The 26475-nt window shown below is 40.1% G+C and overlaps 1 protein-coding gene across 4 annotated transcripts in view; it reads left to right on the top strand.

Annotated features, from left to right (window-relative positions):
- The first annotated feature begins 438 nt into the window (after positions 1 to 438).
- CIT (citron rho-interacting serine/threonine kinase) overlaps positions 439 to 26475 on the top strand; it is a 184009-nt gene continuing 157972 nt past the window's right edge. For all 4 annotated transcript variants that reach the window (XM_053587769.1, XM_053587768.1, XM_053587767.1 and 1 more), the window contains exons 1-5: positions 439 to 480; positions 1491 to 1599; positions 6074 to 6215; positions 12481 to 12656; positions 18465 to 18566. In XM_053587769.1, coding sequence (XP_053443744.1) covers positions 1504 to 1599; positions 6074 to 6215; positions 12481 to 12656; positions 18465 to 18566 — 516 coding nt within the window. In that variant the 5' untranslated portion in view covers positions 439 to 480; positions 1491 to 1503. The remainder of the gene's footprint in view (positions 481 to 1490; positions 1600 to 6073; positions 6216 to 12480; positions 12657 to 18464; positions 18567 to 26475) is intronic.

The raw sequence follows: 26475 nt of genomic DNA, 5'->3' as shown, positions 1-26475 counted from the left end.
CTTCAGCTATAGCAGAGAACCAGTTGGTTTTCTAAAGTAAAAGGTACTTCTTTAGTCTTGAGAGAGGGACAGAAGACCAGGCTGTGCGAAGTGGCTGCTTTTCTGCTCACAGGTGGCTGAGCCGAGGACAGATCCTTGGCTACTTCAGGGTTCCTAGACAAATAGGCGCGTCCCCAAACACTGCATCCTGCGCAACCGCCAATTTCGAACTTCCAAGACCTGCCCTGCCGGGTTTGCCCTTCTCCTTTTCCCATTGGTCGCGAGTTAAGAAAAAGGAATTTGATTGGCTTTCCCCGTTACTTCCTCTGTCCCTTTAAGGACTTGGGCGGGTCCTGGCTGAGACGCAGTTGTCCATCCCAGGAATGGGCACGTTGATTGGCTTAGGTACGGATGAGACGGCCCACGCCGTTCGCCAGATTCAAACGCTGAGGCGGGAGGCACCGGCCAGAGCAGATCCCAGACTTGCCGGGTCTGTAGAGGGTGAGTGTGAACCCCCACCTCCAGTTCTCCCCTGGCCTTCTCTGCGTGGCTGGGGAAGGGCCGCCTCCACTCACACCAATCCGGGTTGCCCTTCCTGCCGCGGAGTGGGTGGTGGTTCCTCTCGCCCGGGCCGCGCGTTCCAGGGAGGGTCTTCTTCTGCTGGAGACGCGCGCGCCCACCCTTGGTGGAAGCCGCAGGGTCCGCCGGGTGGTGACTGGTTTGGGAGGACGCGTTCCTTTCCTAAACCCCGCGGAGTCTGTTCCGCCATGCCCCCTGACAGCGTTATCGGCGTTATTCTGTCCAGTGGAGCTCTTAAGCTCTTCTGGCTTCCTGTTACCATTGGAGAGGCCAGGTCCTGCCTCAGGTGTTTTGCTTTGGCTGTAACCTCTGCCAAGGGTACCCCTTTCAGGTTTTGGTTCAGATGTTACCTTCTCAGTGAAGTCTACTTTGACCACACTATTAAAAACCCCACCGCTCCAATTGCCCTTACCATGCTTTTTTTCTGAGTTCATTTGGTACTTTTATTTAATTATTCCTAAATTTTAGATTAATACGAGGATACACACGATTAGGTTTTGTTTGAGTTTGACAGGTGGAATCCAAGTTGTAGTTTTTTTTTTTTTTTAACCCTAAAGCACTTCTCACATTTAACATACTATGTAGTTTGCTTATTTCCGTCATTTGGTCAATAACTATTTTATTGGTTCTTACTGTGTTGCAGGCTATGTGTGTCCCTGGGGAGAAAAATCCCTGCCCTGTGGAGCCTACATTTTAATGGGGGTGGGGCAGATAATAAATTTATAAGTAAGAGAGTATGCTAGATAAGTGTATCACTGCTCGTTACAGTGAGATAAAATTGAGTTTTTAATCTCCGGGACGAGACTGAAGCTTCCTATGACTTAAATGATAGCTGATTTTCATCTCTTTGTTATCTTGAGGGATATCAAGATCTCTCAAGCCCTTCCTGCTCAGAATGTTAGTACACACTTGACTTTTTCACTGTTCTTCAGCACTGGTACAGAGATGTTGAAATTCAAGTATGGAGCACGGAATCCACTGGATGCTGGTGCCATGGAACCAATTGCTAGCCGGGCCTCCCGGCTGAATCTTTTCTTTCAGGTAACTGGCTGCCCTGTAACTTTGCTCACCTGTGTTTATTTCCTTGGAACCTTCTTGTTGTTCAACCTTTGCTTTTATTTCAGGACTGAGGCTAATATTGTAGGAGAAATCCTACTGGGAGGTTTATGTGCAGGTTGTATTGGGGAAAAGGAAACACTGTGCAGACAGGAGTAGATAGTTGAACTTGCCCTTGAAGGGACATTTTTCCATATTTCTCACGCTATATACTTTTGTACTGGTTTGTCCTTTTATTAAAGAAAAACAAGAGAACAAAGGCACTCTTAAACCACCATTTCTGTGGGTATAACACTATTCTTTTTCATTGAAGGGATATTTAAAAAATTTTTACATTTAAAAACTTAAAGAAGTTTTGATAAATACCATGCTTGTGTAATCCACATTCTTCTCAAGATATACGACATGTCCATCCCCCTAGAAGTGTTAAAATTCAATGTCATGAGATTATTTTCAAATCTGTTTCTAATTCTTTTGTTTCTGATGTTTATGGAATACTGGTGACATAGAAATCTTTATTTTACTTAAGTATTCACAAGTCAGGGGCACAGCATAGTTTGTGGTGAAGATTTAGATTTCAATCCAGGTCCCAGAACTTAATAGCTGTGTTACTTTGGTTGAGTCAGTTACCTTTTCTGAATCCATTTCCTACTCAATTTATAAAAAAAAATTTGTTTTAGAGACAGGGTCTTCCTCTGTCATCTAGGCTGGAGTGCAGTGGTGTGATCATAGCTCACTGCAGCCTTAAACTCTTGAGCTCAAGTATCTTCCTGCCTCAACCTCTGAAAGTAGCTGGACTATAGGTGTGCACCAACACACCCAGCTAATTTTTTCTTTTTTTTTGTAGAGCTGGGACCTTACTTTGTTACTCAGGCTGGTCTCAAACTCCTTCTCTCGACCCATCCTCCTGTCTTGGCCTCCAAAGTGCTGGGATTACAGGTGTGAGCCACTGTGCCTGGCCTTTTCTGCTCTTTACAATAGAGGTTGTAGTACTTCATCTGCAGGGGTTTTGTGAGGATTAAACAGTGAGGTATTTTATAAAAACACTTAGCATTTTGCCTGGCTCTTGGTAAATGCTTTATAAATGGTAACTATTGTTAAACTAAGTGTGGAGTAGTATATATTAATATTTCTGTTTACCAATAATTATATTTAAGAAGGTATTATATAGGATACTTGTAACATGATGGAAGTGATATGTTCTTGATAAGATTTTTTTGAAATTTTGATAGTGTATTTTCAAACATGAGAACGGAAACAAATTGGAAGTTTAGGTTATTCTATGGGATAATCTCCATCACCATTTTAAGTCATGACATATTTTTAATGAATAATCTGTTTCTAACCTTAGTGGGCTGAAGTACTGCCACTTTTTATTCCCTTTGTCATTTTATTTCAAATCATTTCCCACTCATTTATTAAGGGCTTATAATGTGCTGAGTATATACTAGTTTGGGTTTCTAATGTGCTGGACATAGAACAGCTGTTCCTCATTACCTCACTTTAGCCTCATGACAAAGGTAAGGACTATTATTTACGATTTAAATAGGACAAGACAAATGTAGGCAGATATGGAGGTAGGCAAGGACTTCCCCAAGATCACACAGCTTGTAAAGGGCAGAGTCAGGCTCCATCTTTAGTCTGATGCTAAAGGCTGGCCATATAAATATTTGGCCACCCTACCAGCACATATCAGCATTTATTAAGTGTATTTTATATTTAAATTTTTAAAATTCTAACAGGAAGAGTTGTGGGTAAACCCCAGTTCATCTTGTTTTGGTGATGAGTACCTTCCTACCTCCGTCATAGCTGTTATTCCAAGTATAGCATACACCTGATGTTTACCTTGAGTGACCAGATAAGGGTACTGCTTGTTCTTTACCTGTACTGTGTTGTTTTAATGAGGTTTGGATACAGTAGCGATTTTGATTTCCATTCAGGTAAGTACTTTAGATTGGGTGTCAGTTTGTCTTTTTTCCTTCTACTCAACAGTACATCCTAACATGTTCTGGGTCAGTGATTGTCAGACTTTCAGAGCCAGCAAAATTTCACAAATTTTGTGGGCAGATGTAGGTTTGCCTTTGCCAACTTTTTACTTTGCCAAGTAAGGAAGTAAAAAACAAAAAGAGAAAACTTATTATTTTCTGATCCTTTTATTTCGTAAACAGAGGGCATTTTAAGACATACCAGGAGAGGAAGAACTTCATCTTAGAATAAAAGACCAAATTTGAGTACATTTAGCTTTATAAAAGAGATAACATGTAGTATTCATTTTTTCTCACTTCACTGCAGGCTGTTGAGAACTTCGTTAAGAATCAATACTATATTTGGGAACGCCTGATACAGTTGGTCTAAACACTTGAAGAATAGAAGGAACAAAGTGACTTGTTTCTCTGAGTTAGTGGTGACTATTAACTAAAGCGACTTAGTAAAGGTTTGGTGGCCTTGAGACCCAGTGCTTCCCAGCCCTGGCTAAGGTCCAACTCTCTTGGAGAATTGGTTAAACATATTCTAAGCTACAATCTGGAAAATTCTAATTCAGTAGGTTGAGGATAGGACCAGAGAATCTGTTCATTTTTTTCTTTAGTTAAGTTTTCCAGTGACAGAAATGTAGATGGTCTGTTCAGTTATCTAGTACTATGCAACAAACCACGCACAAAACTTAAAATGACAAAGGTTTATTTTTTCTTAGGATTCTATGGCTGGCTGGACTCAGTGTGCTGCTTCTGCTACATCAGGGCTACATCAGCTGGGATTATGTCTGGGCCTAGAGCATCTGAGTGCTGACTGCTGGCTGGGGCACCTCATGTTCCTTACATGGCCTCTCTTTTCCAGGAGGTCTTTTATCTCTCAGTAGTCTGGCTCAGGTCTCATGTTGTTTTTTTTTTTCCTTCCTGTAAATAATATTTTAGGCTTTGTGGAATACCTAAAAATTAGGCATGGCTGTTGCACCTATTTAACTCTGCCATTGTAGTAAAAAAGCAGGACAAATGTAAATGAATGAGTATAGCTGTGTTCCAATAAAATTTTATTTAAAAAAAATTTTTTTTTGAGATAGAGTCTCACTTTGTCACTCTTGGTAGAGTGCCATGGTATCATAACTCACAACAACCTCAAACTCTTGGGCTCAAGTGATCCTCTTGCCTCAGCCTCTGAAGTAGCTGGGATTGTAGGAACCCACCACAGCACTCGGCTATTTTTAGAGACAGGGTCTCCCTCTGGCTCAGCCTCGTCTTGAGCTCCTTACCTCAAGCAATCTACTCGCCTCAGCCTCCCATAGTGCAGTAAAACTTAATTTATAAAAATAGGCAATTGGTTGAATTTTGCCCATGGGCTGTTGATTGCTGACCCTTGGTCTAGCCTGAGCTTCATTCCATGGTGACTGGCTTACAAAAAAAGGAAAAGCTACCAGCCTTCTTAAGGGCTGTATGCTGAACTGTATGGCTGTATACTAAGGGCTGTATGTCTCACATTTTGTTGTTTGATAGCACAAGATTCAGGGGAGGAGGAATAGACTCCAGCTCTTGAAGAGAGGAGCATCATGAGCCTACAGAATTAAGGAACTGTTGGTGGCCATTTTTGTGGAGAGACCACCACACAATCCATGGCTTGGCCCATGGGACTCTACACCAGAGGTTGCAAATTCATGTCTTTAGGGGCCAGGCAGTGAGTATAAATGAATCAAGTAGGCCAAGTGGAGGACTGGGAGTCAGGGCTTCAGTGAACTCCAGAACACATTTGCTCCCAAGAGGGGCAGCATTACTCAGCTCCAGCTCAATGTCACCAGGCAGAAATGTTGGACAATGTTACTAGATCTGCCAGTGTTTGAGGAGATGCCAAATAATCCATTTTTATTTTTTTTTTGTGTGTGAAATCTCCTAATTTTTAAATATTGGCAGATAAATTCAAATTATTATAAACAGGCCAAACAAAACATGTCTGTTGGCTAGGTACAATCTGCCAGTTGATAACTGTTGTTCTAGATTGTGAATAAATTCAGCTTTATGATAGTCACTCTATTCAGATTACTCTAGATTGTTTGAATGAATTAAAGAAACTAGGCTATTAACACACTTCTGGGCACACATGTAAAAAGTGACAATTGTCGTTTCCTGCTGTAGAGACATGAAAACATGTCAGAATCAGCAGGATCGAGAGTAAATGTTCTCATGAGCTTCAGATCATATAGAGTGAAAGACTTTTTCTTTTTAATGGCATGTTTGTGAAGTTTTTTTTCCCAGGTGCTGGCGAAAGAAACCCACAGTAATGGAATTGGACAAGTGATAACTTAATGACTGTCAATTGGTGCTGCTTTAAAGATTGAAGCCACAGAATTGTGCTGTTAGCGTGTCGTGAGCAGTTAGTTGAGTTGGTGGCTTGTAATTTACTCTGTGTGGATGTTATTGATCAAAGCTTTTCATTATTGACAGTGTCTCCATCTGCTGTTTGCTGTTTTTAGGGGAAACCACCCTTTATGACTCAACAGCAGATGTCTCTTCTTTCTCGAGAAGGGATATTAGATGCCCTCTTTGTTCTCTTTGAAGAATGCAGTCAGCCTGCTCTGATGAAGATTAAGCATGTGAGCAACTTTGTCCGGAAGTGTAAGTTTGGGAAACTTTTTTTTTTTTTTTTTTGTGATTTTTGGCTGGGGCTGGGTTTGAACCCACCACCTCCAGCATATGGGGCCGGCACCCTACTCCTTGAGCCACAGGCGCCGCCCGGGGAAACTTTTTTTTTGAAAACTGTCCTGTTGGAGAAAACTAGGAGGATGCTGGTGGCAGAATGTGTTAGTGACTGGTGGTAGTGGGTAAGAACTTGAGTCTAAATGAGATAGATCCAGGTTCAGGTTCAGTTGTAGCTACTATAATTGAGAGACCAGATAGGTCAGGGTTCTTGGTTGCAAGTGATAGAAACTCAATTCGAAGAGTGAATTTACTGGCTTAGGGAAGCTGAGAAATCCCAGGATGAATGAAGCTTAAGGTGTGGGTGGTTCCAGAAACTAAATTAATGTCCTTTGGCCTCATCCTTATGCTTAACTTGGGCTGACTTTCCATGTGTAGTAAGCAGAGAGCTTTGGACCCATTATATTTAATTTTAATAAATTTAATTTGTTTTAATTAGCTTGATTTCATTTTAGTTTTAAAATCCTAAGAAAAAATGAATATGATAATGTATAACGATTCTGGATTGTATTAGTCTTTGTGCCAATGGAGCCATAAAAATATAATTTTTTTAGTGGAGGAAGGGGCTGAGGAAGGCAGAAGTACCTAGAGCCTATGAAAGTCATATTTTGGCAGTGCTTTCACCTTGTTTGTCACTTTGCTTGACTTCCGTGGGGGGCAGGGGGGAGTTTGCTGTTGGTGCCTGGATTTATATTCTTTTACCTTACATTAATGTTTTTCAGTGAGTGGTGATTTTGCCTCCTGGGGACACTTGGCAATGTCTGTGGGCATTTTGGTTGTCACAGCTAGGAGGGGATGGTGCTATTGGCATCTAATGGCTGAGGCCAGAGGTGCTGCTAAGCATCTTGTAATGCACAGAAAGTCTCCCATGACATGGAATTATCTAGCCCAAAATGTCAGTAGTGCTGAATTTAAGAGACCCTGCCTTATACAACATTGCTGTGTAACCAACCATCTTAAACTTTTAGTGGCTTAAAACAATAGTCATTGTATTACCTCTGATGATTCTGTGGGTTAGTTGGACTCAGCTGGGGATTCCCCTGCCCCATGTGACATTGGTCAAGGTAGCAATCATCTGGTGCCCTGGCTGGAAGGCGGAGTTCACCTGGGAGTCTGGGATGACTTGGCTTCTCTCTGCCTTTCTCCATGAAGTCTCAGGGCCTTCTGCCCTTCACATGGGACTTCTGTGTGGTCTCCACATCAGGAGTCAGGGCATTGTGGCTGCTTTCACATTGTAACAGCATTTGAGTGTTGTGAGAAGAGATTATGCAGCCTACAAAGCCAAAAATATTAACTATCTGGTGCTTTAAAAAAGGCTTGCTGACCTCTGATCTCCTTGGTCTCTGTACCATGGAGGCCTAGATGACAGACAGCTCAGAGTTTTCAAAAGCACAAAAGTAGAAGCTGTCAGACTTTCTTAGGGCTTAGTTCTAAGGGGACACAGGACCTCTTTGGCTGTAGTCTTGTTTGAAGCGAGTCATAGGGCTGCCCAGATTCCATGTGTGAGGGAATTGCACAGGGAATGGATCATGGGGCACCATTTTTGAAGACTGATTACCACATTCTGTTCACTGTTTATCTTCCATTATCTAGATTTTTGCAATTCCAGGGAAGATTTTAGTTGGGTCTGCTTTGGGTTATTTGGCTGCCTAGGTGTAAAGTTTCATGATAGGTTCATCAGAGTGCCCAAAGGGGTCAAAGCACAGTGATTACCAGGAGCTCATGGAATAGTGTGTGCATTTGTCTGAAGGAGCTGGGGATGCTAAGTAGGTAAAAATCTGCATATGTCAGCTATAATGACCTTAAGGATTTTATATGTACCTTGTGAGTTCTCAGTTTCCTCATCTGCAAAATTGGGATAATGTACATCTAATAAGGCTGTGTGGGTATTGAATGAGTTAATGCACAGACCAAACTTGTGTTGCCTGGCATACTGCACTCAATAAATGTTACCCCGTAATGGTAACTGTAAATATCTACAACATAATATATTGTATGTCTTTAAAATTGGGGTATTGTTCATTATCCCACCTTCTTTTCTTGAATATGTAAATTCTCAAATAGAGGGGAAGGAAATTATATGACAAAGCTAGTTCACTGAGCCATCCACAGGCACTGTCATTCGTCTTAAGACCATTCTATGGTTATTTAAAAGCAGCGAATTATCTAGAATCATTCAGTCATCAGAGGCTCAGTTTAGTGGAATGTAGATTTTTTTTTTTTAATAGAAGCCTCTTCTAGGGAACTGCTTCATATTTTTGAAGAGGCTTCCTGGGGAGTACTGTTAAGAGGCCATGATTGAAAATGAATGATTACATTAGTATGGCTCCCCCCTCCCCTTTTCAGTTTTGTTTTGGAATGTAAGCATTACTGTTCATCAGCTGCTCTTGCCCACGTTTTTTGAGTCTTTAGGGATGGAGAGATTTTCTTTGGGGACTATTGGAGAAAGTGGAACAGAGAGTGTAGCCCTGAAGTGGTGTCTACAGCAGAAATGTCCCTAATCTTGGGCCAAGAGAGGGGAAGGAATGAGGATCTGGAAACTAGGAAAGGGATTTTTGTCTTTCTTAGTTACTCTTGTATCCCCAGTGCCTGAAACAGTGTCTGGCATATATCAGGAGCTCATTCAGTACTCATTGAATGAGCGTATTGCCAAGTGAACAAAATAAGTGGCAAGCATTAAGTAGAGTATCATAAAATTTGTGTAAAAGATAAACAACAAGTGTGATATTAAAACATGCACTGAAAATTATTGATAATTATTGAAGTTGCATTGTTCTTGGTGATTTGACAGTAGCTGAAATTCTACCGTTTTTCAGCTACAATTGCTATAGGCAAAACCTATATGTTTACAACTTTAGAACTGATGGGCAAATGATAACTTTTGAGAAGCTTTTTTTGTCCTCATTGTAAACATGATACATTAAATATAACAGGTTAAACATCATGTCTTAAGCCACTCCGACTCCTATCACAAACATTAGACTTGGGAATTTAGAAACAGTAGAAATTTATTGCCTACAGTTTTGGAGGCTGGGAAATCCAAGATCCAGATTTAGTGTGTAGTGAGGGCTTGCTCTTTGCTTTAAAGATGATATCTTCTTGCTGTGTCTTCACATGGCAGAAGGGGCAAAACATGATCCCATCAGGTCATTTATTTATAAGAGCATTAATCCCATTCATGACATGAATTTTTGGGAAGGGACACAAACATTCAAATCATAGCACATTACATACATAGTAATGGAAGAAAATTCCTCAAAATCTTACCTGTCTGAAGTAAACATTGTTAATAATTTAGTTCATAGAATTTAAAAATTTTTTGTGTGCCTTAAAAATATTTATGAAAAATTTCGAACACATACAAAGATAAAAAGAATAGTGAACCATTATGTACTAATAAACTAGTTCCTGCAGTTGTTAACAATTGTCAACCCTTTTCCATGCATGTTCTAATATTATTGTTTAATTTTGCAAAAACAGGTCATGTGTATATAATATTTTGTCACCTGCTTTGCTCACTTAGCAATATATTTGCTAAATGAATATTTATTGAGCATTTACTATGTGCCAGATTTCATTTTGGGTACAGCAGTGATCAAAACAGACAAAAATCCTTGCTTGTAAGGAATATACTTTCTAATGGAAATTGAGCTACCTTATTGCTTTCAACATGTGCCCCGTATTCCTTTACATGGGTAGACTTATAAATTGTGTCCACTTTCTTGTTGACAGACCTTAGGTTATTTCTGATTATTTTTCTATTACAACAGTTCACATCATAAGCATGTTCATATGTGTCTTTTTTTGAGCACATGTGCAAGAGTTTCTATAAAGGATGGTTTGCTTCCTGGAAATTGAAAGATTGAATTATCTAGTTTCAAAAAAGGAAGCTATATACTCAGCTATATTGCCTTTTGCCTGCTGAGTCCAAATGTTTGTTCAACAAAGTCATTCTTTGACTGCATTTTCATTACAGTTCCTTGTGTCTTTATTTCCATTTTCATATTTGGTACCCACTGGGCCCTTAATACTATAACTAAAAGTGTGCAGAGATGAAGGATGATGTGGTTTGGGGGTCAGAGAAACAGATGGTATGGAGAGAAGTTGTGACAGATTTTTTTTTTTTTTTTTTATAATAGTCATAGGCTTGAGTTTAGTATCTTACCTGTTTGCCCTGATAATCTAAAACCTTTGGGTAATAAAATGGAGATTTGACATAGTTTCTCAGAATTTGAGATAGTATGTTAGTGGTTTTGCCTGCAAAGCGGTATGTCTCCTTGCATGATTAAGATGCCTGGTGATCACCAGTGACAGATCCAGAGTTATTAAGTTGGACAACACTGTAAGCAACCCAAGGCCTAATAGAGATTTAAGAGAGATTGGCTTTGTATATGAGCAATAATTAAATCTGGTTTAACCCAGAAAATTGCAAGCCAGGATATTTGGGGAATTATAATTCAAAACTCAAATACTTGATCTGAAAGAAACTTGGAAATGGACAGGGAAGGAGGATAGGGCTTGGCACAGCATTGTCAGGGCAAAAGGAAAATACTGTGCTGCTTTCAATTTTGCTTCTGCATGATATTCTTTGTGTAGGTGCCCTAGATTTAGTTTTTACAGTAGTCATGATGAATTCACATGGATCCACCCACTATTCTTGCCTGGTTCCCTAGGGGACCAAGGGAAGGTGTCTTAGGATGACTGGTAGAACTGGCAGGTGAGGTCTGTGACTTGTAAGACACTCAGTACAGTGGAGCTCAGCATATTTGCCTGTGATGCAAAAGAATTCAATTCTTCCCATGCATCAGAGAAAGGGTGGGAATAACAATGGGCATTGCATTGGCTAACTCATCAAAATGCCATTCAGAGCCAGATGTGGCTTGTCTCTGGCTATAGTCCCAGCTACTTGGGAGGGCAAGGCCAGAGGATTGCTTGAGCCCAGGAGTTCAAGATTAGCCTTCGTGATATAATAAGACCCTATCTCAAAATTTTAAAAAGGCCATTCAGTGACTGGGGGTATGAAATGGCTTTTCCCTTTGTTTGACTCAGTTTCTCTCATAGTTTGAACAACTTGCAGAGCTGAGTGTGGCTCTAGAATGTAGCTCTTAACTTTCTCTGTTACCCAACTATTGAAATGGCCATCCCTTCCAGTGCCCGGCAGATTCTAGTGTCCCTGTGGGATTTTATGACAGTCTCTTGATCTTTCAATGGGCCACCTTTCTGGGCCACCTTTCAATGGGCCACCTTTCTGATAATTTTGACCATAGGTGTCACTTGCCTTCCTTTTGCATATAACCGCTGTATACGATGCAGTTCCCCATCATGTGCTGCTTTAAAATTTTAGGTCAGCCACTGGTAATGGCCCTTTAGCAAGTCAGTAGCATCATTACATAGAAGTGAAGTCTCAGCTTAATGTATGTAGGGTGTTAATAAGCATATGTCAGGTTCCAAATCCTCCATCCATTTAGTCCATACTTTGTACACTGAAGATCTCTGACTGAGAGATTAGACTCTGAAAAAGGAATGAAATATACGTTTTTTTTTTTAAATAGTTGCAAATCCATGCCAATGTGTGCCTTGTCATCCCTGCAAAGGAAATGTCTAGGGCTTCATTTGGTTCCTTGGGCTCAGTGGCTGTCCCCTCTTTTTAAGCACTGTCACATATTAAGGCAAGAAAAGGCATTACTATTATTGTCAGTAATAGTACCTAGAGAGATAAAACTGGGTAAATGCAATGAAAATAAGCAGAACACGTGTAGTTAGAATGGAATGATCTGAAAGCCAACTTCAAAGTTTATTAAAAGGAGAATCAAGTTGCTTATGTTTCATTCTAGAGCAATCTTAATGCTGATAAGCATGTTTGACCGAACACTGCCCTCCAGCCTTCAGAGAGGAAGAAGAAAAGCATAGTTTGTATCTTCTCTGTCTATTTTCTAAGTCTACGAGATTCAAATTATAGCTACCATGGAAACTGTACTTTGGAATTTCTGGAGCCCTTAATTTTAACTTAACATATAAAAACACTTTTGTGCTGATTTTATAATTATTCATGATGGATGAGAAAGTGACTAAATGTCTTTGTGAGGGAAGACATGAGAACAATTTTTTCTTTGTTTTCTTTCATAAAGATGCATGGACTTAAAATGCTATATTTACCTGGGAGCGACTTTTCCATCTTTTGCAGATTCTGACACCATAGCTGAGTTACAGGAGCTCCAGCCTTCGGCAAAGGACTTTGAAATCAGAAGTCTTGTAGGTTGTGGTCACTTTGCTGAGGTGCAGGTGGTAAGAGAGAAAGCAACTGGGGACATCTATGCCATGAAAATCATGAAGAAGAAGGCCTTATTGGCCCAGGAGCAGGTAGGAGCATTTTAACATCATGGTTTACCTCTTTCTGTACCAGAATGTTCATTCTAGGATTGAACAAGTTTTTCTCTATGACTGTATATTTAATTGCAATTGCATGGGCAAAAAGGTCTCTCATGTTCTAAGCTCTTCTTGTACAGATGCTAATTTTGAAGGCTCACAAATTCCCTTTCATTTCTTTATCATGTTTCTATAGTTGTATTTTATTTCAGAGCTAAGTTGGCCTTTTAACTAATGAATTTAAGCTGATCTTTCATGCCCATCAGCTGGGGATTCAAGCTATGCAGATGGTGGGGTGAATCAGATAGCGTTTGCTTTTGTACATGCTTTAGATAGTTGTGTTATGGGCATGTGTATTTGATTTTAAAACAGGCTTTTGAAGAAATTGAGTAAAATTATTTGTTATGTGGCTAGGGAATTGCTTGCTTGAGAACAGGTAAGAAGTTTTCTTTTCGGTTGTGGCATTTTGCTTTCTTTTAAACAAGGTTGCTGCTCTAGATGTATCGATTCATTTGCTGTGTTTTAGAGAGTTAGCCTTGAAGTTCAGGGAGTCATTTTTTACTTACAGACATTCTAGTGTATGTCATGTGTTCGATAATGTACTCAGCTCTGTGGGAAGCTAGCAAAAGGAATTGAAGTTCCAGGACTGTTATACTCAGGGTTTAAAAACAACCTTGGAAACGGAGGAAAAAAGCAAATATGTAAAGGAGGTACTTAACAACTAACTTCTCACAAGAGTGGGGGAGCAATTAGCAATTTCATTAATTATGGTGAGAGCAGAGGTATGTGGGTGAGGCCAGGGACTGTTAGGGAAAGTTCTCACAGGTTCTGGGCAGAGAAGTGATGAGAATGTGCCAAGTAGAAGTGTGGCTGTCTGTGACATTCTGAAGGTTGGAGTTCTAGAATGCTGTGCTGGAGTGTGTGTGTGTGTAGTGGTTTAGAGAGTTACCCTTGAAGTTTGGAGTGTCATTTTTTACTTGCAGAAAAATGGGGAAGTGGGGAGAATTGAGGACATTTGGGTGGGGAGGAGGTTATTGGTGAGAAATCTAAAGAAATGTTTTTATTGTGATAAAATATACATAATGTAAAATGTATTTTAAATGGCTTAAATTTTAACCATTTTTAAGTGTATAATGTGGTGGTATTATAGCATCAAGTGCATTCACAATATTGTATGGCCATGATCACTGTCAGCTTCTAGAACTTTTTCGTCGTACCAAACAGAAACTTTGTGTGCATTACATAATAGCTCGCTATTCCCCAACAACCGTTTTTTGAATTGCAGCTGACCTTGCAAGGTGGTTGGAGATTATGTAGCTTTTGGAAGAGGAGGTTGGGGTCAGAGTCTGGTCCCTGAGGACTTCAATGACTTTGTGCCTCCAATCAGAGAAGTAGCAGAGGGCACGAAGCTGCTTGTCAGAGTCTGAGAATAATGTGGCCTCTGTGTTTAGAAATAAATGTGAACAACATAATAGAAGGGAAAAGTGACAAGCTGTGGCAAGTAAGAAGAGAGGAGTGGAAGATGCTTCTTCAACCTCCCAACTCCTAAGTAAGAACTACTTATCATCAGTTCACACTCACTGAGCATCTGTTGTATTTGTTGTGTGGCATTAGATGTAGCCCTGACCTTGCGATGCTTAGGTTTTAAATGAGAAATAGCACATGTAAAAAGAAAATAATCCAACATCCTGCCCTGCAGGCAAACAGTAGAGATGTTCAAATAGGTGTGCCTTTCTTTAGGCAAATGACCTAAAAGGAGGTGTGGGCTATGAGTTTATAAAATCATATACATACAGGAGCTGATTAAAACCAACCATTCATTCCTGAAGAGAATGCGTATGAAAGAAGGCCAGATGTGGTGGCTCATGCCTATAATCCTAGAACTTTGGGAAGCCGAGGTTGGAGGATTGCTTTAGTCCAGGAGTTCGAGACCAGCTGGGCAACATAGTGAAAACCCCATCTCTACAGAAAAATGCAAAAATTAGCCAGGTGCAGTAGTCTGTGCCTGTGGTCCCAGCTACTTGAGATGCTGAGGCAGGAGGATTGCTTAAGTCCAAGAGTCTGAAATTGCAGTGAGCTATGCTGATGCTACTGCACTCTAGCCTGGGCACCACAGTGAGACCCTAACTTCCAAAACAGTAGAATCTTTAACTGAGCCATGGTGAGGATTTGGAATTTAAGGGCATGAGAAGAAAGAAGCCAACACAGGGAGTGAGAGAATGGAAATGCCGGAGTGGAGGAAGAGAGAGGTAGTAGCCTGCAAACAAGGCCTGTCACCTGGGAGAGGCCAGCATACCCTCCCAAGGAAGTCCCCGGGGACTGCTGATTTCAGTGAAAGCTGTAGGGTAGACAAAGCTAGTGGTAAGCAAATAAAGGTATAGACTCTTCTGTTCAGCCAGCCTTCTTTGAATGCCCTTTATATGCCAGGAAAATAAAAGGATCAGCACGTCAAGTACAGTGAATTACTGGGTTTCGGTTGGTATTTGCCAAGTGTGTTACATTTATCGCTGGGTATATTAAATCAGATGATTTTAGGTAGAACATGGACAGACTAAAATCATATAATAGTTTAATGTTAACTAGCATCTCAAAACCTGTGACTTTCACAGAGGTGCTTGTTATAATTAAATAAAACTTATATTTAAAATTAAGTTTTTAAAAGTTTTGAAACAATCAAAGATTTATAGAAAAGTTGCAAGTATATTGTAACAGTTAGGGTTCTTAAGAGAAATGGAACCAGTAGGGGAGATATGCACACATATGTGTGTGTGTGAATGTCTCCTATATATATTTTATGTATATACATATATTCTGTGTGTATATTAATTATTCTATATATATTCAATGTGTGTTGGGTGTGTGTATATATATCTCAAATGGTTCAGAATAAAGCTGTTTATACTGTATGTGATAGTTTTATGTGACATCTTATGTTATATATACACACAGAAATATGTATGCACACACGCATAATATATTTACATATATACACATATATAATTTATTTCAGACAATTGATGTACATGATTGTAGAGGGCTGGAAAGTCTGAAATCTGTAGAAATTCTTGGGCAGGAGCACACAATATTGTCTTGAGGCAGAATTTCTTCTTCCTTGGAGATACTGCAGTCTTTCTCTTAAAGCGTTTCAGCTGATTAGATGAGGCCCACCCAGGTTTTTTTTGTTTTTTTTTGAGGCAGACTCGTACTTTGTCACCCTCGGTAGAGTGCTGTGGCAACATAGCAGCCTCAAACTCTTGGGCTCAAGTGATCCTCTTGCCTTAGTCTCTCGAGTGGCTGGGATTATAGGCATCCGCCACAATGCCTGGCTATTTTTAGAGACAGGGTCTCGCTCTGGCTCAGGCTGGTCTCGAACCTGTAAGCTCAGGCAATCTACCTGCCTTGGCCTCCCAGAGTGCTAGGATTACAGGTGTGAGCCACCGCACCCGGCCCCCACCCAGGGTATTGAGGACATTCTTAAAGACAACTGATTGTAGATGTTAACTGTATCTACAAAATACCTTCATAACAACATGGAGATTAGTGTTTGATCGAATAACTAGTTATTATGTCCAAGCCAAGTTGACATGTAAAATTAACTACCATAAAGTACACCTACTTTTTTTCCCATGAACCATTTGAAAGTAAGTTGCCAACCTGATGCCCCATTACCTCTGATTATGTTAGTGTGTTTTTCCTACAAGGAAATCCTCCATGAACCACAATGTGATCATCAGAATCACCAAATTAGTGATGATATATTACTACCATTGAATCCTCTAATCCTGTTCAGGTTTTACCGGATATAATAAAAAGATCTAGTTTAGAATCATACTTGGCATTTAGTTGTCCTTGCTGTTTAGTCTCCCTCAGTCCAAAAAATTAGTCTCCTTAATTTTTCATGGGTTCCCATTAACTTCATAATACTTTCATTTTTCCTACCTAGCATTCTCCAGGAGAATCTTTACAATTATGATGATTATAGACCAGTTACTTTTAAAAATTCAGGTTTGTCTGATGTCACTCGTGTTTAGATTCAGGTTATAGATCTTTAGCGGGAATATCAGACGAGATTCTCTGCTGTCCTTGCATCCCAAAGTGACTCTCACTTTTATTTTTATTTATTTTATTTTTTAGGTAGAGTCTTACTATGTCATCCTCGGTAGAATGCCGTGGTGTCACACACAACAGTAACGTCAAACTCTTGGGCTTAAGCGATTCTCTTGCCTCAGGCTCCCAAGTAGCTGGGACTATAGGCACCTGCCACAAGGCCCGGCTATTTTTTGTTATTGTTGCAGTTGTTATTGTTGTTTAGCAGGCCCGGGCTGGGTTTGAACCCACCAGCCCCATGGTATGTGGTTGGCGCCCTAACCCCTGAGCTACGGGCACTGAGCCAGACTCTCACTTTTAATTTGTCACATTCATGACGATGTCATTTTGACCACTTGATTCAGGTGCCTTCCATGCTTCTCCTCTGCATAGTTACTCCTTTCCCCTTGGAAATTAGATGAGTTTGTTTGCCCTTTCAAACGATGGAAAGAATCCTGTTCCTCGTAAAGTTTTCAATGTATTCACTTATTTATTTATATCTGTGTGGACTTGCTTTTCCTTTTTTAGTCAGTGAGTTACAGTCAGTTTCTGTCACTATATTCATACTCAAATTGTCCTCAGGTTGGCTAACGAGAATCTCTTCAGGTTGGCTTTTGTGTCCTTTGGACATATCCCTGTCTTTCTTAAAGTACTTTCTTGATCCTGGTATAAAGAGATGTTCAGGCTCTTATGGTGCTTTTACTTTCCCTGTCTCAGCCTGAGGGTCAGTTGTTTCTCCAAGGAATCCTACTCATTTTAGTGGAAAATGGTATTTAGAGGCCAAGATCTGGGTGTTGGATTTTCTCATTGTTACTGTGGTGTCACTGCTCCCAGACCCTTCCAGTGGACAGTGCTAAAGAATACATATGTGTGTGTACAACATACTTACCTACATCCATGTGCACACGCAATACATGTACACATTTATATCCATATTTATTTAAACAGTCACAAATTTATAGAAAAGTTAAAACTTTTTCACTTCAGACATGCATGAATTATAAAGGGAAGTCCTTTATACTTACATTGAAATTCATGAGTTCACACCAATCCCTCCAATTCCAATCCAGCTTCACAGGGTTTATTTTAGTTTTCACTCTTTCTATGTTCGTAACTTTCTTCTCTCCGACATCTTACCCTTGATATTTTTACTGATTTTATGAATCTGTGTGCATGCAGTCTCCTGTCTTTGCTGTGACTGCATATTCCCTTAGTGGGTTCACATAACCTGTTTCTACATGTGACTGTCTTCCTCACCCTGTGTGGGCCCTATGAGGTCACATGGGGTGGCCCCCCCCACGTTTGCTGCCCTTGCCACTCTGGTTGGGTCTGGTACCTCTTATGGGCCACCACTGCTCTCTTTTCCTATAACTGGCACGGATGCTTACCTTGTCCTGCTCTAGCTAATGGCTTTAGGCCTGAATTGTTCAGGAAGGAAAGGTGAAGAGGAAGAGAAAGATGTTTAGATTTAAAGAAAGTGAGTTTAACTTAGAGAAAGATGATAGGTAAATAATTGAGTAGGTAATATATGGAGCTGGCAAAAATTGTGAGCAAAGCGGGTGAGTGATTGAGGTTTGTTGAATGCTGGACTAAGTGTTAGCTTTTTATTTTAAGCTAGAAACATCAGTTTAGGCTTAAGGACAGAGGAAAAGGCTCTCCCCAATCCCCATAAGCTTAGTTCTTTCTAATTGTTTAAAGGGTTTCTTTTTTCCCTAGGTTTCATTTTTTGAGGAAGAACGGAACATATTATCACGAAGTACAAGTCCTTGGATTCCCCAATTACAATATGCCTTTCAGGACAAAAATAACCTGTATCTGGTGAGTCTTTGTATTCATCTCTTTGGAATTAGCCTAGTGCTCTGATACTCAGATACCTGTCATAGAATTGAATATAGTTCTTGCCCGTGAAGTTCATTCACTTGCTTTCCTGACTTTCAGGTGACTTCCTGTTCTCCTTGTTACAAAGATTAAAAGCTAACCCATTATTGTTGGGTATTGTAGCTGTGGCTTACAGAGCAATAATGAGAAGTCATTTATTGGGGAATAGAGCATAGTCTGTTATTACTTTAATAGAATCTTGCTTTAATTTTTAAAAAGTAAGATAATTGCACTTACTATAAGAAAATACAAACACTGCAGACATGCATGAAGTTGCAGGAAAGTCCTCTACTTTCTCTTCTAATTCCTCTCCCTAGGGAGACAAATATTAATGCTGATATGCTCTTTCTGCCTTTAACTATGCCCCATGTGGGAAAAAATTCTATATACTCATGTATATAGTTTGTTTTACAAAAATGGCATGTTACTCTGTACTTGGCTCTTCAGTTTGCCTTTTGCCTTTTAGCAGTTTATTCAGACATCCTTCCATGTCATTATGTACTGGTCTACTTTATTCTTTTGAACAGTGGCATAGTTTTCCCTTATGGGCATACAGTGTAATTTATAGAATGCTAAAATTCACTTTGGGCTTGTTTAGGTTCTTGGGAGGTTATATCCATTTATTCATTCATTCTTTATAAATAAAGAGATTTAGATCCATTAGAAGGTTAGATCCATTCATTCATTCTTTTGTGTGTGTGTGTATATATATAAATAAACATACATATATGTAGTTATATATATTTACATAAATGTATGTATGTGTATATATTTATTTATTTATTTATTTATTTATTTATGTTTTGAGACGGAGTCTCACTCTGCTGCTCTGGGCAGAGTGCTGTGGCATCATAGTTCATAGCAACCTCGAACTCTTGGGCTCAATTGATCCTCTTGCCTCAGCCTCCTGTGTAGCTGGGACTATAGGCACCTGCCACAATGCCTAGCTAGTTTTTTCTATTTTTAATAGACATGATGTCTTGCTTTTGCTCAGGCTGGTGTCGAACTTTTGAGCTCAGGCAATGCGCCTGCCTTGGCCTCCCAGAGTGCTAGGGTTATAGGTGTGAGTCACTGTGTCCAGCCTGGATTCCTATATTTAAAAAAGTATGTTTTCTAATTCAGCCCCTAAAACAAGTTTATCATGTTACCTTGAATAGAGATAAATTTTTACAGAGGCTCATGTAAGAGAAAAGGGTAAGATAGAGGTGGAACTTCTTTCTATCTTGAACTTCCACTGGGTGTTTGTTTTGGGACTTTACTGGCTTTATTTCTGACCTAGAATAAACAGTTTATTTGCTTTGGTTTCATAGTAGTTGAGAGCCCAGTGCCTGTAGAGAGGTTTTTCTTGGCCCCACACAGCCTTTGAGTGAAGACATTCTTATATGAGTGTGTTGAGAGACTGACCTTGAAATGACCAAATGCTCTTCAGAACCAATGCCAAGCCTGTCATATTTGTGGCCTGAACTATCTTTTCCTTGAATATGGACGTAGAAGCATTCCTTGCTTGAGACCTGGGGCATGTAGGCCTCACCTTCAGTTGACCGTGGTGTGTTGAGAAGGTTGCTAACATTCTAGGACGTTTGTTGCCTTTGCAACTTGTGTCTTGCGTTCCCTGCATCTTAAAGAGCCTCTCATGTTTCAGTGGGCTTCATCATTAGCTCTCAGAAAGGAAGTTCCCTTGAAACAACAGGGTTTTTGTTTGTTTTGCTTCATTTTTATTTGTTATTGTTGTTTTGGATATTTTAATTACCAGTTTGTGAGGATAAACTTCATTTTCAAGGCATCACAAAACCCAGTCAGTCCTGCGGTTAGGAAGGGCTCTGATTTTTTGGCAACAGTTGAATGTCCATAGTTTTCTGGTCTGCCTTGCACTGCTCTATGAACTCATATTTCTCTTGCTCTAAGTTAAAGAGCCTACCTTCTTGATGTCTAGTCTCATGTAGCTTCTTAAAATTAAACATCAGATGGGTGTGTTGGCTCATGCCTGTAATCTCAACATTTGGGAGACTGAGGCAGGAAGATCAGTTGAGGCCAGGAGTTTGAGACCAGCCTGACCAACATAATGAGACCCTATTTTTATTTTTTTAGATAAAAAAATTAATTGAGTGTGGTGGTGGGCACTTATAGTTGCAGCCACTTGGGAGGCTGAGGTGAGAAGATCACTTGAGCCCAGGATTTTGACGTTGCAGTGAACTATGATGACACCACCTCTCTCAGAGGAAAAAAAAAAAGTAAGCATTGTTACTTGAGGTGATGCATACCCCAGTCATCCTGATTTAATTATCATACACTGTATGCCTGTAGCAAAACATTGTAGGTACCCTGTAAATAGAGACAACTATTAGGTATCCATAATAATTAAAATAAATTAAAAAATATATAGAAATTTAAAAAAATCAGTTGACCTTAAAAAGTACAATGAGTTGACCTTGTTTGAATTCTGATTCAAGCAAACGTTGACATTTTTGATAATGAGAGGATTTGAATATGCATTTGGAATTATATATTGCTTAAGTTCTTAGCAATCATACTGGCATTGCAGTCAGTTAAGATTGTGTCCTTGTCCTTCAGGATGAATATTGAAATATTTAGGGGCAAAATAACATGGTATCTGGGATTTGCTTTAAAATACTTTGACAAAAAAGGTACTTAAATGGAATATGTACCTAGAATAAGTATTTTTGGTTGATAATTGTTAGCTAGAAGATAACTACTCAGGGGCTCAATGAACTCTCTCTACATATTTCAGAAATTTTCATAATAAAAAGTTTAAGAATAAAGGTGAAAAATAAGTATTGTTGAAGTGCTTTGGGATTTTCAGTGTCCATTTTGGTTGAGGCATCGACAAATTTTGAGTGTCTGTGTAAAGGAACTCAGTTGAGGACTTAGTGGTCCATTCTGATATGACAGGCCACTGCTCAGTTGCTCCAGGGAAACCACTGCTTGCCTCCCTATAGCTAGTGAGGATGATCAGAGGGGACCCAGCAGTGGCTTGAAGTCTTCTTATGTGTTACTGTAGTGCTTTATTTTATGTTTTTATATTTTGTTTTATGTTTTTAAAGATAGGGTCTCATTCTGTTTCCTTGGCTGGAGTGCACAGACTCACTGTAGCCTCTAACTCCTGGGCACAAGCAATTCTCCTAACTCAGCCTCCTGAGTACCTGGGACTATAGGCACCCACCACTATGCCTGGATAACTTTCTAATTTTTTTTGTAGAGAGGGAGTCTTGCCATGTTGACCAGTTCTGGTATTGATCTCCTGTCCTCAAGTGATCTTCCTGCCTCATCCTCCCAAAGTGCTGGGCTTGCAGGTGTGAGCCACCAAGGCTGGCTTGTGGTACTTTTCATTATGGCTCAATAGTTTTCAAATTACATCTTTGAGAAGGTTCTATCAGAACATTTGGAGATTTCCCCATGGTGTCACCATTCTTACTACCACCACCTAGCTCTGTCATGGTAGAAAGAACCTTCCTTTTCATCCTTGCAGATGTAGCTGTTGTGCATGTCTGCTGGGACAGAGCCTTCCTGGATGGAATACCTCTTGAATTGGGAATATCTGCTGATTTCTTTGCAAGGATAGGCTCCCAGCTATAAGGAGCTTCCTTTTTCAAAGCTTTTTGGCTGTGGGGCTTCCTTCTTGATCTTGTTACTGGCATTGCCATCCTTAGCTTCTGCTTTGTTTTCCCACCTGCCATCGTGGGAAGATGGGAAAGTTCTTAAAACAGCTGTTTTTTTGAGTTCTGGTTGCCTCTGCACATAGATACTTGGGTTCAGTGACATTTTAAAACCTTTCTTTAGTAGTTCACTTAGTATTATTGAGGGGAGCTTGTAATTATTTTCTTGTCTGGATTTCTTTTTAAGTACTTTGATACTTTGGAGTAAAATGCTTGTGAAAGGCATAGTTTTCATATAGAAATCCAAACTTAGCATACAAATTAAGATATGCTCACCATTATCTGTTAATTCTGAAATACCCAGAGCTCCGAATAAGTTCAAGTTCTTTTGTTATTTTTTTAGCAGTAATAACTGACTTGAACTCATTTTGGCAAAACCTGACCTGAGCTCTCTCTTAAGACTCTTTACAGTCTTTATTCATTCCCTTGAGTGTGACTATTCACACATTTTGCTGCAAAATTATGAATGCATTTGATTATGAAGTGATGTCCCTGATCCTATTGAGAGTGTTACATAATATAAACTATATATACCACTTGGTCTTAAAATCTGAAAAATTCTGAATCTGGAAACACATTTTGCTAAGATCCTAAGGGGATCTACACGGCCACTGTCAAGTACTGACGTTCCGTTGTACGCGTTGGCCATTTCTAGGTCACTAAACCTTTGGAGTTTGGGAAAACTTAAATATCATGCTCCCCTGGCAGCTGCGTATTAATTTGAAATGCTAATTGAAGATACACTTTAAGTCAATGAAATAAAGCAATAGGATTCTACCTCCTGTAGTATGTCTCTGCTGACTGCCCCTTCTTTCCAGCCCTGCCCCCACTCTTTTGTTCACTCTTCCGTCTTCTCTTGTCTGCATTACTGTGATAATCTCCTAAGTATTCTCCTTGCCATCTGTCTGGCTTTCCTCCCAGGTCTTCCACATACTGCAGCCAAGTTATCCCACTGTTAAAACCCTTCAAAATTTCCTGCTACCCTCTGAATGAAGTCCAGACTCTTCCATGTGGCTTACCAGGCCTTTCCCACATATGTCTCCAGACCCATCACTTACCATTTCTCTCTTTTCACTTTACATTTGACCCGAGCTTCCTTTGGTTCATTGACCTCACCTCCGACCTTTTTGCATGCTTTTTACTCTTTCCTTGTTTACCTGGCTAACTCCTGTTTATTTCTCTGGGCTTAGATCAGATGTCACTTGTTCCAGAAACTCCTCCTGGACCCTGTACTTTAGGGATGGTGCCTTTTTGTTGCATACTCATAGCACCTTGCACTCCCGTTGTTGGTCTTTTCATGAAGCTGCTTCCTCCATTAAGAGAGAAATTAATGTCACCTTTGCTCCTGGTAGAGCTTTACTGAGTAAATGATTAAGAAATATCTAATAGGTCAGGAATAGTGGTTTATGCCTATAATCATAGTACTCTGGGAGGCTGAGGTGGGAGGATTGCTTGAGGTCAGGAGTTGGAGGTTGCAGAGAGTTATGATGATGCCACTGCATTCTAGATGGGGTGACAGCAAGACTCTCTCTAGAACAAAAACAAAAAAAACCCCATAACAAACAAAAAAGGAAATATCTATTAGATGAATGTTTGGTTAATTTTATAGAAATTTGCTTTATATACAAATTTACTTATGTGTTATAGAAATCATATTAACAGTGGATATTTGGTTTTCTTTTTTCTTTTTTTTTTCAGACAGAGTCTCACTTTGTTGCCCTTGGTAGAGTGCTGTAGTGTCACAGCTCATAGCAACCTCAAACTCCTGGGCTCAAGCGATTCTCTTGCCTTAGCCTACCGAGTAGCTGAGACTACAGGTGCCTACCACAGTGCCCGGCTATTTTTTTTTTTTTTTTCTTGTGGTTTTTGGCCGGGGCTGGGTTTGAACCCGCCACCTACAGCATATGGGACCGGCGCCCTACTCCTTGAGCCACAGGCGCCACCGTGCCCGGCTATTTTTAGAGACAGGGTCTTGCTCTTGCTTAGGATGGTCTCGAACCCGTGAGCTCAGGCAATCTATCCACTTTGGCCTACCAGAGTGCTGGGATTACAGGCGTGAGCCACTGCGTTTGGCTGGGAGTTTGGTTTTCTAAAGTGTGTAATTCAAGATAGACCTAGTAAGGTTTTTAAAATTCAGAATGCAGTGCAAGGAAATTGAACGAGGGTTCTTTTGAATTTTGATGGTTAAAAATTTCCCATTCAGGAAAAGCAAGTATCCAGTGTACTCAATGCTAATATGAAGGCAATAGATGAACTAATACCCCACACAAGAGAAAAACTCAATTCAAGTTCTGGGGAGAGGGGAGGAGGAAGGAGGATTGGTGTGCTTCCACCTAATGGGCACAATGTAAGGGTATATGGCACACCTCCTGGGTGTGGACACAACTGCAACAGGGACTTTATCTAACAAATGCAAACATTGTAATCTAATTGTTCATACCCTCACATTAAACTGAAAAAAAAAATTCCCATTTGCAGTGATGGATTGTAAAGTCTGGTTTTATATAACAAGGCTAGTCCGGTATTCTGGCAGGGAGCCCATGGAAACAGTGCTTTGTTGATCTGGTTCACAACTAAATCTGTTCAATTCTGTGTAACAGATGCCTTTGTCAGCAGTGTCCTTCTGAGAAGGAGCTGATGTTTACAAAGTACTCATTGTTTTGCAACCCACCACTTGTAGTATTGTATTTAAATTCTTTGTGAGAGTCTTTGTATTGGTGTTTTTCTTACTTTGGCTCTCTTCAGGCTGCTTTTGGTCTGAGCCTGCAATGGACCCATGCACTTCCTTTTCCGGCTGTTGACCTTACAGTGACTTCCCTATGTTCATTCCACATGTTCTTCCCCAGTCACATGTAGAGATGTGTATAGTTAAGGTTGTAGGCACAGCTGTTATAAAAAAGAGACCTAATATTCAGTCCAGGCTAGTGGAGCATCTCTGTTATTTATGATAATTCAGGGTCCCAGGTTCCTTCTATCTTATGGCTCTCCCATCTCTTACGATGATGTCCTCTTTTACATGGTTGAAGTTGGGCCATTTCATGTCTTCGTTCCAGCTGACTTATAGGAAAAAAGAGCAGAAATTCATAGTAAGCAAATTCCTTTTACACAGAATAACATAGAAATCGGACTCAACATTTTATCTCACATTTTTTTAAGCCAGAATTTAGTCATGTGACTGCACATCTAGCTGTTAGGGAGACTGGAAAATTACTGTGGAGCTGTGTGCCTTATATCCAGCTAAAATTCTTATTACAGTGGAGGAGGGGAAGGATGGATTTTGGAGGGTGGAGAGCGGTAATAGTCTTCCATAGAGGTTAAAACTTTTGTAGGTAATAAAGGTAGAGCCTGGGATTGAAGGCAGGCCTGCTGTATTCTTACTCATGTTATACTGCTGCACATAATTGCTGCTAATAGGACCTGGTTCTGATATCTTGGTTAGGATTAGTTCTGTATATTTCCTATCTCACTTTCAACCCATACCTGTGCAATTCTGTGGGCAGTGTTTCCTTCCTGCAGAGGGACACTTTGGAAGTGGGGTGTTTCTAGCAATTGACCCCAGGGCCTTTATGAATATCAGCCTTTCCTATCGTTGGGAATTGAGAGAGTTAATGAATACAACTTCATTGTTTACTTCAATGAAATGTGGCAGCTTATGAAAGTTTTGACAGGGAGACATGTGCTGTTTTGATCTCTCAGCTAAGATTATCTTATTTTTTGAGCATATCTCAAAACTCAATCAGGCATGTTCACGTGTTGCTGCTTCTGAAGCCAGAGTTTGAAAGCCAGTTGCCCATCAGAAAGAGGCTGTGACTTAGAATATTGGTTCTTTTTTTCTTGTTTGGTCTCTCCAGAGTCTTTGGGTCTTTTCAGCTTTATTTTTCTCATTGGCGCAAGGAGATATTAATATCGCTTATTGACTTCAATTTAATTGCTGGGCGTGTTATTGCCTTGGGAGGTTCTTTGAGTTCTCTGTGCCTTCAAAATAGTTGTTTTTTTTCCTGGTGTTTTGAGGCATATTTCAAGTGAGTGCATTTAGAGCTTTACTGTTTTAGGAGCCACAGTTTAATTACGTTGTCCCAGTTTGCTTGGCCCTATCCCCAGAATTTCTGATTCAGTAGGCCTGGGGTGTGGCCCAAGAATTATCATTTCTAACTAGTTCCCAAGTTATTCCACTG

This window comes from Nycticebus coucang, chromosome 4 (assembly GCF_027406575.1).
Source record: "Nycticebus coucang isolate mNycCou1 chromosome 4, mNycCou1.pri, whole genome shotgun sequence".
NCBI lineage: Eukaryota > Metazoa > Chordata > Mammalia > Primates > Lorisidae > Nycticebus > Nycticebus coucang.
This window is presented reverse-complemented; position numbering and strand designations above follow the sequence as displayed.